This window comes from Poecilia mexicana, unplaced genomic scaffold (genome assembly GCF_051168715.1).
Source record: "Poecilia mexicana isolate PSO_F unplaced genomic scaffold, ASM5116871v1 scaffold_17, whole genome shotgun sequence".
Classification (NCBI taxonomy): domain Eukaryota; kingdom Metazoa; phylum Chordata; class Actinopteri; order Cyprinodontiformes; family Poeciliidae; genus Poecilia; species Poecilia mexicana.
This window is the reverse complement of record NW_028263386.1, coordinates 10,139,914-10,153,966: the sequence shown is the minus strand read 5'-3', so window position 1 is coordinate 10,153,966 and position 14,053 is coordinate 10,139,914. Positions and strand designations below refer to the sequence as shown.

The 14,053-nt window shown below is 37.0% G+C and overlaps 1 protein-coding gene across 1 annotated transcript; it reads left to right on the top strand.

Annotated features, from left to right (window-relative positions):
- Positions 1–261: 261 nt before the first annotated feature.
- On the top strand, positions 262–8,076 carry LOC148154745 (uncharacterized). The gene is made up of 2 exons (XM_088014796.1): positions 262–6,918; positions 6,958–8,076. Exons 1-2 carry the CDS (start codon positions 316–318, stop codon positions 8,074–8,076), a joined length of 7,722 nt encoding a protein of 2,573 aa, XP_087870922.1. The 5' UTR covers positions 262–315.
- Positions 8,077–14,053: the final 5,977 nt, after the last annotated feature.

Here is a 14,053-nt window from a genome sequence, read left to right as displayed (position 1 = left end):
ATAAATAATAATAAAACTATTCATACAGAATCAAAGGTCCTTGTCTCCTGAGAAAATAAGTATATGGGACTGGGTATGAAAACTTTTGCAAGGTACTGTATATCTGGGTTCACAGCCATATATTGTGTTTTCTTTGTTGTTTTTCCATGAATCCTGTTGTTTATTTTAGCCAAATAATTTATTGATTTAATCAAATTTGAAATAACATTGTTTTTGGGGGGTTTTTTTTCAAATGTGAATATCTTTTCTTTTCTTGCAGGACAGCTTGAGTCTGCATAGCATTTTTATCTTGAGCCATCTATAAAGTTTTATAAAATGGGAAACGAGGTACCAAGGGAAAGTAACATGGGCAACAGCCTGAGGTGCTGCAAGTGTGCCACAGTACTATCTCCCTGTAGGTCCAATGATAACTTAAGAAAAGAGACTGTCAATGGGATATATGTGCACATCTTCAATGGAGGAGAATACTACAGACCAGTTGGCAACAACTATCACTATGAGTGTAGAAGGTGCTTCTATAACCCAAACTGGAGGGCAGAGGAACAAAGGAGGGAAGAGGAAAGAAGAAGAGCAAAGGAACAAAGGAGGGAAGAGGAAAGAAGGAAAGCAGAGGAACAAAGGAGGGAAGAGGAAAGAAAGAGAGAAGAGGAAAGAAGGAGGGAAGAGGAACGAAGGAGAGAAGCAGAAAGAAGGAGAGTAGAGGAACAAAGGAGGGAAGAGGAAAGAAGGAAAGCAGAGGAACAAAGGAGGGAAGAGGAAAGAAGGAAAGCAGAGGAACAAAGGAGGGAAGAGGAAAGAAGGAGGGAAGAGGAAAGGAGGGAAGAGGAAAGAAGGAGGGAAGAGGAAAGGAGAGCAGAGGAACAAAGGAGAGAAGCAGAAAGAAGGAGAGTAGAGGAACAAAGGAGGGAAGAGGAAAGAAGGAAAGCAGAGGAACAAAGGAGGGAAGAGGAAAGAAGGAGGGAAGAGGAAAGAAGGAGAGAAGAGGAAAGGAAAAGAAAAGAAGAAGAGTTGGATCATAAACTCCAAACATCCCACCAACAAGCTAAAAAGCAGTATAAGAAACAGCTAAATCGTGAATTGTCCAAAGAATGTGAGACAAAGCGAAATATTCTAATTAGGCACATTGATCAGTTCAACAGCAACTCTCACAGTGACAAAGATGAGTTTCTAGAAATTCTGACTTTGACATATAATATTGAAGTTTCAGATCTCAGTGTCACCGAGCTAACAGCTGATCAGCTTCAGAAGATCCTCTTGGCACTAAATGATCTTATAAATGATGAATGGAGAAACAATCCCCCATCCCTCAGCACTCTGCAGCATGCTCAGGTTTACGTCACAGAGTTTTGTGCTTTGTTTCTGGAGCTACCAGAGGAGGCATCGCTGGAAAATATCGTCAATCATCTGCAGTCCTTAGTTGAGATTATCAGTGAATCAGCATGTAATGTTTCAGAGAGTTTTCAGCTGACTCATGCCCTATATGCTACCCTGATGCACTTCATCACTAAAAGTGAAGTCTCTGATTGTGATGCTGTCATTGTAGCCAAAAGATTTTCTGAAGAAGAGCTCAATTTGGTGCAACTTTTTCCTGCACAGTTTCTGAACATCCTTGCATCATCACTTGAAGATGCTCCTTGTAGAAACTCTGCTGTAATTTCAAATGTTGAAATGCAATGCTTTAGAGTCCTCTTATCAAGATTCACATATTTCAATGACAAGGTAACCTACACTGAAACCACTGAGATGATCCTTAGACTGGTGCAGAGAGAGCAATGGACCCCAACTAAGGCCCTGAAGGTGCTCAAAGCACTGTCGTTAAACTGGCAAGAGGATGTTTCTATAGCTAACATCCTGTCATTGGTAAACATTTATGAAATATCACCAGGATGGACAGATGATTCAGGATGCTCTCTCACACAGGCTCTTGACCTTGCTGATTTTCAAAGTTTCTATCAGGATTTTCAAGCGGTTCTCCGAAAGAAAGACATTAGCAGTCTAGATGCAACTCTGGCTGACATAAAGATGTCAGAGAAGTTAGATGAGTCTACAATTGACAGAATAAAAAAAATTATCATTGCTGTTTTTAAATTTTTAGAAAATGCCCCTAAAGAAGTAACATTCATCAAAGATGGTTTAAAAAGTGACATATTCAACATAGAAAATGCACAGAACTGCCTGTTTCAGATCTGCAAAGCAGTTTTTGATGCAAAAGGCTTTTGGCCCACAATCAAACACATGGTGCAGTGGTGTCTGCTGCTTCCAACTAAGAAGACTGAAATACCACAGCTGTTTTTTACTGAACCAGACTCATGTCTCATAGCCATGATTTCAGCATTACATTCCTATCTGGGAAACAAAGTGGACATTGTGATGAACTCTGACCCTGAAGATCAAACTAAGAAGTGGTCTTACTTCTACAAGAACCTTGGAATATCTGTCAGGACAAATATCAGGGAACAAACTGATTCATCCTTTAAGGAAATCTATCAGGCTGACATTGTGTATGGTTCCCTCGATGACTTTGTGTCTGACTACCTGTTGTATTTGCAGGATGCAAATGAAACTCAGATTCCTCAGCTTAACAGAGGACTTATCATTGAGGAGAAATGTCTTTCTGCATTCCATCATCTTGATCTGTCAAAACTAAAGAGAAATGATTGTCTGATATGCCCCACTGACATCCTGCAAAACATCCTGAGAAAATTCTGCAGTGAAGATTTGGAACAAACAAAAATATTTACAAATGTTCTTTTTCAGACTCTTCATGCAAACCCAAACAAAGATACATGTGCTCAGAGTAGGATTATTGGTATCCTGAAGAAAATCACAGGAAAGAAAAATGTCCCTTATGAGGTCATCCTGACCTTCATTGAAAATCTTCTGAGAGTTTCTAATAAAACTGAAACCACAGAAGGCATTGCATCAACTTGTTTGGAGAGTTTATTTGCCTACGGTGTCCAGACCGGGACATTTGAAATGGACTCCATCATCCAAACTGTTTCAAATCTTGAGGAACAGAAACTATGGTCACCATATGAGATCTTTATCCTTATTGCAACATTAACTGAACATCATCATGATGAGGGATGGATATCAATCATGACGATATTACATTTAATAGAAACATATCAAGTTTCCTTCAAGTGGCACAATGAGAAACATGAGTCTTTAATTCAACTCTTGGAGTCAAAGAAAACAAATAATCTAATCAATCATTTAACAAGAAGGCTCGAAAATGAGGAAATCAAAAGCGTTGACACACTTTTTGATGAAATAAAGCAGATGAAAGACATTGATGAAGAAACACTGAACAAATCGTACAAGATAGTAGCTCATGTGACAGAACTAATCAACAAAGGTGAAATCAAAAAAGACAATGACATAAAAAAGGCTAAACAATTAAGCCACACCACAGAAATAGCTGATCTTCAGGAGGTCTTGGCAGTGTTATGCAATGCTGTTAATGTTGACAAGAAGTATTTCCCCAGAGCCACTCAGATGATAAGCTGGTGCCTCTTGGCCTTGTCCAACACTGGGAAGCTCCTGGAAATGGGAACTGGAGAAGGAAAGTCTTGTGTCATAGCAATGTTTGCAGCACTGCGTGTGTTTAGGGGTGAAAAGGTAGATGTGGTGTCCAGCTCTTCGGTTTTGTGTCAAAGAGATGCGGCAGAATGGGAAAACTTCTACAAGGCCTTTGGCATTACTGTTGACTCAAACACAAATAAAATTGACGACAGCAGTAGAAAGGAATGCTACCAAAAAGACATTATCTATGGAACTATTGAAACATTCGCTGCAGATCATCTTCGCCAGATATTTGAGATGAAAGATGTGAGGCCTGATCGCAGCTATGAGTGCATCATAATTGATGAAGTGGATTCTCTGCTGTTGGATCAAGGAGTGCAGCTGACCTACCTGTCCAGCCCCCTGGTCTGCATGGAGCACCTGAATACTATTCTAGCAATGATCTGGGGACACGTCCAACAGTATGGCTTCCTGACATCAGAACACCAGACATTTGTCCAGGGTCCACCTGCTTCATTCTTCAGGGCCATCTTTGACTCAATAAACACAGAAGAAAGTGAAATTAATGATCCGTTGGACATTTTACGTATTGCAGAAGAAACCAAAACTGTACCAGAGGGATTTACAGAGGACATCCATAAGGGAGACAAGAACGATATTGTTAAAAAGCTGAAAATTGTGAGTCAAGATGCTGTGATAAATTTTTTTGAAGAAATGGAGGAGTATGTCCCTTACGGTTTTACAGTTTATACATTAAATGACGAAGGACTGCTTTGTCCAAGAAAACTCAGTCCTTACAACACAAATCAAATACCAGACCTAAAGTTTCTTGTCTTGGGTGAAGGATTGTGTTGTCCTCTCTATGACTCAGAAGAAGTCCTCATCAAGCCCATTGCAGAGTTAATCTCAGAGAAGATTCAGTACACTCCCTGCACAGACAATACAGACAAAATCAGCATTCCTGGATTCTTGGGGAATCTCATTGAGACCAAAATGTCTTTGTGGGTGGAGAATGCCTTTCTGGCAAAGCAGTTGAAGGAAGGACGGGATTATGTCGTTGAAAATGAGAATATCTGTCCAGTAGACTTCAGATCCACTGGTATCATTGAAATGAATAAGAAGTGGGGTGATGGTCTGCAGCAGTTTGTGGAGATTAAGCATCAAGTCAAACTGAGCACAATTTCAGCAGTGACAAACTACATTTCTAACATCTCCTTCTTCCAAAAGTACCATGGTAAAATATATGGGACTACAGGAACACTTGGTACTGAAAAGGACATTCTGTTTTTGCAGGATTTATATCCAAGCCTGTCTGCATGCAGAATGCCAACATTCAACAGGAAGAAACTATATGAGGTCAAAGGAACTCTGAAAAAAACTTCTGAAGAGTGGAAGTCAGAAATAAAAGGAGTTGTCATGTCTCAGATTTCCTCAAATTCATACAGAGAGGGAAGAGCTGCCCTGGTGATCTGTGAAACTATCAACAGAGCCAAAGAGATCTATGAAGAACTGAAAAGCAGCATTACAGGTGAAATCATCCTCTACAGTCGCAGTGATAAAGAAAGTTTGAGCAAAATAGACAAGGAGCTGGAGTCTGGGGATGTTATTGTTGCCACAAATCTTGCTGGGCGTGGCACAGACATTAAAGTGTCCAAAAAGGTGAACAATAATGGAGGATTATTTGTTATCCTCTCCTTCCTCTCTGAAAACACCAGAGTAGAACTCCAGGCTTTTGGTCGAACAGCACGCAAAGGGAAACCTGGATCTGCTCAGATCATCGCATGCACTGAACACCTGCAGCATGACATCAGGTCAGCAACATCTCTGGAGGAAGCCAAGAGGACGAGGGACAGACTTGCAGCAGAAAAGATCAGTTCCATGATGAACGATATTTCGGAGATGAATTTGCGTGAGGAGCTGTTTTCAGAGTACTGCGAGACTCTTCACGATATTTACAAGAAAATAGATGGAGATGATAGAAAAGTTATTGTTGCCATCATGAATGAGTTCTGGGGGATCTGGCTGCAAATTAAATCAGAAGACATCGAGCAGCGGAAGAGAGATGAACTGATGAAAAATCTGAAAGATGATTTGTCAAAGGCCAGAAGTGAGTCTGAGAATCAGGATTCACCATGTTCTAGCAATTATCACTACATCAAGTTTGGAAATATTGCTATGCATGAGAATAAATGGGATCTTGGTGCCAGACTGTTTGATAAAGCCATGAAAAAAGATGAATGTTGGGCAGCCATTGCTTTTTACAGTCATGCATACTGCGCAATAAAGGAGAGGAAAACCGATTACCTGGTCAATGCCAGAAAAGATCTAGAAAAGGCACAGGAGTCACTAAAGTATCTCAGTGAGGAATGCGTGAACTGTTTGCAATTTGTGAAAATGTCTTCAATAGACACAGCAAACTCTGACCCAACTCTTCTTGAAAAACAGTTAACTACCAAGTGTAACATGTACGCCCTTTTTGATAAAAACATCACTGAAGCCATCAAAAAACTTGTTGAAATCAAAGAAAAGGGTAAAGATGCTTTAGCCAAAGAATCTTCAGTTTTTTCTCTTGTTTCACCCGCTGATGAAGATTTCCAAGCAGAAGCCTACATCATCTACAGTCGAGGTCTGAAATATGTGTTTGCTGTTGAGGAGAAGCCCCGTTTCTGCTGGGAGGGTCTGGTGGTTTTCTGTTTGGGAATTTTACAGATTATTGGAGGAACTTTACTCACTGCATTTACGTTTGGTACTTTGGCTCAAATTGGAATGAGTCTCATTGGTGAAGGAATATCTGAGTGCATTGAAGGTATTACAGCCATGGTGACAGGACAGTTCAGCTGGAAAGAATGGGCTATTGGAAAGGCCATTTCCATCGGTGTTTCTATCATAACATTTGGAGTTGGAAAAATAATTTCAAAAGGATTCAAGGGCACCTATACAGCAGTCAAAGCCATGGGTAAAAACCTGAAGTCATTGCCAAAGTTTGTCTCCAATCAGGTTAAAAATGGTTTAAGCACTGTCACAAAGACAAACATGAAAAATGCTGTAAAACTTACAGCAAAAAAAATTGCGGAGGAAGCAGCATCCTATGGACTTGGGAAAGTGGAGGAGGAATTACTTGAACAAATACTAAATGAAATCAAAAATGAAGTGGCAAAGGGAATTACTGAAAATGTAAAATCCAAATTGGAAAAAGAGCCATTAGTGAACTACATTATTCTTTCACATGTTGTGGATAGAGAACAACTTTGTGATCTACTTAACCACGAAGAGAAAAGGAAGAAACTACAAGACATTTTTGTCCGGTTTAGTAATACTTCCATAAAACCATTCCGTGCAGACCTCAGCTGGCAGAAGCAACTTAATTCATCTCTCATAAATATATTTGATTCAGCTATAGGTGAGGTTGATTCAGCTATAGATAAGGCTAAGGCTAGAAAAGGCTCTCTAAAGAAAATAAAGCAAGTTCTCAGAGCAATTCAAGTAACCCACTACACTGCACTTCGAGCAGATGCCATCAGCACAGTGTCTACCATGTCAGAAGAGTTCTTTAAAAATTTTAAGAAAGAACTGGATACATTTCAAAAGGAAGTTTTGTTTTCAGAAAAACAAAACTCCCATCAATCTTTTAATGAAAAGATTACGTTAAATGATCTTACTCCATCAGACATTGAGCTGCTGAGAGCATTCAAAGAGGAATTGGCTGAAACCATCAGTGGTCTGTTGGCTGACACTTTGGTGGACGTGTTTCACCAGAAGTTTTCCAGTCATATGGTTTCTATTGCTCACAAGAAAGTAAAGAAATTAATCAGCTCAACTTTAAATACTGACATGACAGAAGCAAAACTCAGAGCTGGGCAGAACAAGAGTTACATTGCTCATATGCCATTGCATCCAGGTTCTTCACTTCCAGCAAATGCTTGTAAATACTCAAAATTACACGCTGACAAAATCAAGGACGCTGACACACCAGGTACAATTTTTGATGTCAGAGTCCTATCAGAGGCCACTGGCACAAAAGTTATCATTCATGTTGAGAACAAACATGGCAAACTCACCAAATTACAGGAGATAAATCCAGGTAGCAAAGCTACCGGTGACACTGTGGCACTGATCTACAGACCAAGGAGTTCAAAGAACCCAAATGGCCACTACGACGTCCTTATCAACAACAAGACAATAACCATAGACAGCAAGGAGAAAAATTCCCTGTTTCATGCTTTGGCCCGAGGCAAAAAACCAGATGCCAGTGAAAAAGAGATTGCTTCAGAGGCAAACCGGCTCAGATCTGTGGAGGCCGACACACTCCTCAAACACCCAAACCAATGGGAGCCTTTTGCCAAGCGGAAAGAGTGGATGGAAGAAATCAGAGGGAAAGACCGGCCCATTACAGAGACAGATGGGCCAGAAAAAAATAAAAATGAAAATGTATCGCTTCTAAAGAAAGCGGCTCAAAAGTTAATACTAGATAAAGTCACAGATGTACTGAAAGATCTTCCAAATCTACTTCATTCGGAAGATCAAATAAACTTGGAAGATCAGCTAGAATAAATATCCACAGCCACAGATCTGCAGCGTACTGGTAAGAGTACATCTAATTTATTTTTTTCTTAATTTAAATTGTATTTCTTGATTGTCTTTTTCCTTATTGTGCTTTGTTGTGTTATTTTTTTGTGCCGTCATTGTAAATACTTGCGCTTTCATAATATGAGCACTGTTTTAAGTTTTAAGGTAGGCCTTACATACTTGGCAAGAAAAAGCAAGATAGCAGCTTTAAATATGCTTTATTTTTATTATATAATATTTTGCTCATGCTATGTTTAAGCATGAACGCTATCTAAAGATAAACAAAGTTCAATTGCAAAATACAGTTGTGGTAGTCAGGGGTGTGTTTTCTTTAAGAATATGAAACCATGATAGTTGATTATAGATATTAAATCTATGATCAGTTTGCAATAAGTGAAGAAAAGCAACAACTCCACCTTTACTTGTACTCCAGGAAATCTAAATAGTAAAAGGACACAGGTTCGTTCTTCTGGAGGGAGACAAGATTGAAATAAATTCTGCAAAATTTATTGGAGGGCAAAGCAGTGCAAAAGTCATTTTAAAGTATTTTGCATGTTTGAATTTGACTGAGGCTGAAGTTAAAATATTTAAGATCAGGAGACACAGAAGCTTACCAGTGGGGGGAAGTGGTGAGGACAAAAGTAAAGAACAGGGATCACACTAAACACTACAAAATACACGAAGCAAATCACTACTATTAGGGGTCACCACCACCACACAGTCCCTGACAAACAACAAAAACAGCCTTAATAAAACAGTACTTAAATAAACATCTAATGGTTCTCCCAGTCCATTTAATTGGTGCAGTCAAGGCCCCAGGCACAATGTACAATAAATGACTTGTAGAGTTATGGTTATTTTCTTACTCATACATTATAAGCTCTGCCTGAAACTCGACCACTAACCAAAATATACGTGTTGTGTCTTTACAGTGAGAACACCTGAGGATGCTGGTTCAAAAGAGGAACTAAAACTTTGGCACTCCTCGTCTCAGCTGCTCATCATTCATGCAATGCATATATAAATTGCTTTTTGGCTTTAATTTGATTCTTTTTTTATTAAGGAAAGTCTTCACAGGACAAAAACATTGTGTTTTTTGTTTCATACATTTGTAGTTTTTTAATCCATCTTTTAAACATCCTATTAACATATTTTACATTTTGTGGATTTTAGTAATACAAGTTTCATATGTGTATAAGATATATGTAACAACGTAAACCTTCCAATTTTTAGAGAGCAAAAATTTATTTTATTGGTGTTAATTTAGTGAAGGGTTCTCTACCAAAATTTTCTGGTCGGATGACCAGAAAATTTGCGTGACTGTTTTTTCCATAAATACTCTTAGGTAAAAAGTCGGTAGTAAATAATTATACTTTATAAGTTACAGTTTTGAACACAGTTCAGAAGAAACTATGTCTCAGTTATTGAACAGAAATATTAAAGAATTAAAAATATAACATTAACATTACAAAAATACTCATTTTTTTCTTTTGATTTTGTCACACACTATGTCAAATGTTATTTTTATATGTAGATTTCACTTAACCCTTTCATGCATGAATTATGATCCTTTGTGTCAGGATTTTTTTCAAAATGTTTTATTTCCTTACTGCATGAAAAAAGGTAGGAAAAAACTTTTGAGTTTTGAATTTTTTTAGGTGATCAATTGTAATTTTCTCCAAATACAAAGTTGTTATTTGAAAAATGCATCAGTAGTTTTGTTCTTTAGGGGTTATCTGATGTCACAATAATTGTTTTACCTACAAGAGTCGTCTGCAGTAGAAGGAGGGACCGGGTGCTTTGGCGTGCTTTTTTGTCTGTCGGCCATATTGGATTTAACAAAAATAATTTCTTGCATTTGCAGCTAATGGCCAGTAGTTGATAATGTATTTTATGATGCATTAGTGTCCACTTCAGTGGTCTGTGTGGATTTATAACATAAAAATCCACAAGAAGCACAAGAAAATGGCTTTTAGGTAGCTGTCTACTGTAGTGACTACGATGCATGAAAAGGTTAATTTTACAAAATATGTTGTATGTTTATTTAACTTGTATTGCAATAATGGGCATTTCCATAATCTACGTTTTTATTATAATCTAGTTGAAATAATCAAATATGAGTAAATCACTACCACAGGAGGTATGTCTTATACTCCAGGATACAAAAGATTTTTTTTTTTTTTTTTTGGTTTATTTGTCCCCTTGAAAGTCTAAAAGTCAAAAGTGGATCCTTTGTTCTAAGGATTTAGATTCTCTTTCTTCTTCTCTTGAATTGGTCATGGATATCCTGCATCTGAACAGTATATTTTTTATTTTTATTTTACTGATGGAAGTAACTTTGCAAGAACAAGGGACACTGTTTACATCATAGTGCAGGTGCAGTGCAGGGAATGACCTTGCATGTGTCTCTGTTCATTTTGTCCTGTTACTGTCCATGTTGATTCCTGTACTATTTGCTTTTATTTTTCTTTAAAATGGATTTTGTTGTTTTGAATTACACAAAGAAGGTATGAACATACAGGGAATTGTATGTTTTTTTGCTTAGAAAGCATAAAGGGAAACTGGGAATTTAATTTGTCAAACTCCTTTAATTGAGAACATGTAAAACTCTTCAAAGATGTAAACCTCGATATTAAAAAATCTTTATTGCATAATTGTGACATAATGGATTCATGTTTCTGTTTATTTTGTTAACATCAATGTTCAATTTCATTCAGTTTCAATCTATTTTAAACATGCAAACAACAAAAGTAAACAATTCTACCATAAAACGCAGTGAAACAAAACAGAAAGGGAAACAAAAAGTAAGTAATCATTATTGTAATTTACATGTTTGAAAAGAAGTGGAAAGAAGTAGACACTTATTTAATCCTACACACACTCCAAAAGTTAATAAGGTGTTTCTCTGTCCTTTTTTTAAATGATGCAATAATAAATTCAACAAGAGTTCAACAAGAATAATTTAGTTTACTTATTTTTTCTAAATAAATTACAAATACCACATACATCTCCACTGATATATTACCATTATAAAAATTATTTCTGGTAAGCATATCCACATGCACACATATGTGCAATATATATGCATACATATGCAAGTCAATACACATACATGAATTAGCAAAAATAATCACACACTCTTCATCCTTTTTTCTTATGAACATTCTCCTGACTATTTTTGAATACACAAACTACCATAAAAAGCTAATAAAACCAAAGATGACTTAGTTTTGTAGATCAAGGATCAATCTTACACTAAAAGTTTATTAGGACTGACCCTTTCACTTTAGTCATTGGAGACAATGAAAGAGGTGATTTCTGACAGAAAATGGAGCTTGAGAGTTTGTAGAAAAAGCAGAAATGTAAAAAGAAACATTCCTCAATTTGATAGGCCACAGTCTGAATAGTAAAAAGGAAAGAGGTTGGGGCAGCAAATGGTTTAGGTGACATCCTGGAATCAAAATAAGTTGATACCAAACATTAGCAGAAGTGATCTTGGAAGAAACACTCAAGGCAGTGATGTGAGGGGGTTAACCAACTACAGAATGTAGCAGGAGAGAAAATCTGATAATGAGTGGAGCAAAGTCACACAAATTCCTGTGGAGTGTTTCCTGAATCCTCAGTGATGAGGCAAGTAAATTGTCCCAGTATAATTAGAGGGCAAAACAGAAATGTTAGCAAACGATGAGGAAAGCACTTGGTGTATTTAATGAAGAGCCTTTTGGTCACTGCATCAGCTGAAGCACACAGGAACAAAGTGAGAGAGTGAAAACAGGAACTCTGCCTACATGTGGGCACACGTTCATTGAGATTTCAAGATTTTTGAAAACTGTGAAGATAAGACACACTTTCACATGGTCCATGTATAAACATGTATAACTACAAACAGCACATTCTTCTGTCCACATGTACTGTTGAAAAACATGCACTTTTTTGTTTTCAGGCTGGTATTCAGTTTTTTCAGCAGATAAAACTGAGAAGCAAGAGGAATTTTCCGCTCTTTGCCAATGTTGGAATAATGTGTCAAAACCACTGTGGCGAAACCGTCTGACTTAAATTTCAGACAGATGGTAAAAGAAGGAAGAAAACAAGTAACAGTACCCACCAGCTGGACCCAAACAATTTAAATGTCTCTGAATATCTCACAATAGACAATTTTCACTAATGAAATTCTACAAAATTCCTTAAATATACTGTTTGTTTGATTACATGTTGGTGGTGGTTTAATTTTGTTGTTCCCAAAAGCTTTATGTAAAGAGTCTAGTCTTGGAGTCAAATTTCACTGATTCAAACTGATTCCTCAACCCTTGTGCAAAGTGTGCAAAGTAAAATATCTATTTGAGAAAATCATTCTCAAATAAGTCAGTTATGGAAAAATACTACCTTCTCATGCAACAGTTTATTTTCTTTTCTTTTTTTTTTTTTTAAATTCTGGTTTTGTAATATGTTGGATGTGGTTAGTTAAATCTCAGGTTTATTTAACCAGTAACCAGTTTTACATGCTACTCCACAAGAAATGAATTGTTGAATATAGTAATCAAGTTTTAAGATGCTGTCATGAATGCATGTTTAACATGTATCTTATTATATCAATGGCTTGAACGATTAATAAAAGGGTTTTTGGTGCCTCAAAATGACTTCCTGTTATTCAGTATTCATACACTCTCACCTTAACATCTCACAGAATGGACAGTTGTGATCAAACTGAAAGACATGCTGTGATTTTACACCGAACATCTCATGAGGTGAGAAGGAAAATAAATATGAAGAGAAAAACTATTTTTCATTTAAAAAAAAACAGCAACTGGTCGTCTGAAAATATCTGGTGATGCAACGTAGTGATGCAAAGTAGAAAAATGTGGAAATGTCACAAGCAAAAGCTGGAAATTAATGTCATCATATTGATTCCCACAAGGGTTGTCACATTAGTAGAGTATCAACAACAGAATTATAAGAATAATAAACATTTGCTTTTCTATCTTGTCCACACTATTGGATTTTACCAACACTAATGCAACTTCTGTAGAAAATGATTGCTAAAATTGATTTCTAGACAGACAGATGACAGACAGACAGATGTTGTTTTGCCCACTTATTGTTACATTTTGGGAAGTTGGTGGTGCAATTTCTCAGATTTCTACACCCCTTTGTGACAGTCAGATACTGAGACTCTCTTTCCCACAGCCCATGTCAGCACAAACATTCAAGTTCAATGTTACATGTCAACCATTTTTACAATCATGTCAGCAATTACAGCAATTTTATTCCCTTCAACAACACTGGCCATCCTGAAAACGCCGTGGCGAGCTGCCATGGACTGTTTTCATACAAGGCCATAAGTTGTCCAAGAAAGAAAGCAAATAATGGTTAATTACAAGTCAGGTTTTTTGATGAAACTAGTTTGAAATCAATTAAAGTTGTCAGTGGAAACCTTCTGGGACATAGAAATGATTTTGTATTTGGGGAAAAATATGCCAGTTGAAATTGTTGCCTGTGATCAGGAGGCAGTGTTTGTGAACTTGGGGAGTTGGGAGAAGTTATTCTGTTTACATGTATGAATAATTTTAGTATTAAAATGAGTATTAACATAAATTCTGATAACTGTTAAACAATCACTCTTACTTGCAAAACAGAGACTTGAAAGGATCATGGAATGCAATGGGAGCCTGAATATATATGATGTGTTTGGTAACATTGAAACCAAACACTACAATAAAGTTCTAAACACATAATGCAGACAGAAAAACAAAAACAAAACAATAACCAGAAACCTGATACAACAGAACACTGTCAATAATAAAACATTTCCCAGATATAAATATCAATGAAATGAAAATGTGTTAAACTTTGAAGGAACGATTTCCTGCCTAATTAATGAGGCACTGAACACTAAAATATAAAACATTGTCTTCAACTAACAACAATGATAAAGCGGTAACAGATGCGAAATCAGAGAAAATAA

Bases quoted from the DNA above. Each gene is read 5' to 3' on its own strand.
- LOC148154745 (XM_088014796.1), top strand. From the start codon at position 316: ATGGGAAACGAGGTACCAAGGGAAAGTAACATGGGCAACAGCCTGAGG. The intron at 6,919-6,957 runs GCTATAGGTGAG...GATAAGGCTAAG, and splicing joins TCATAAATATATTTGATTCA to GCTAGAAAAGGCTCTCTAAA.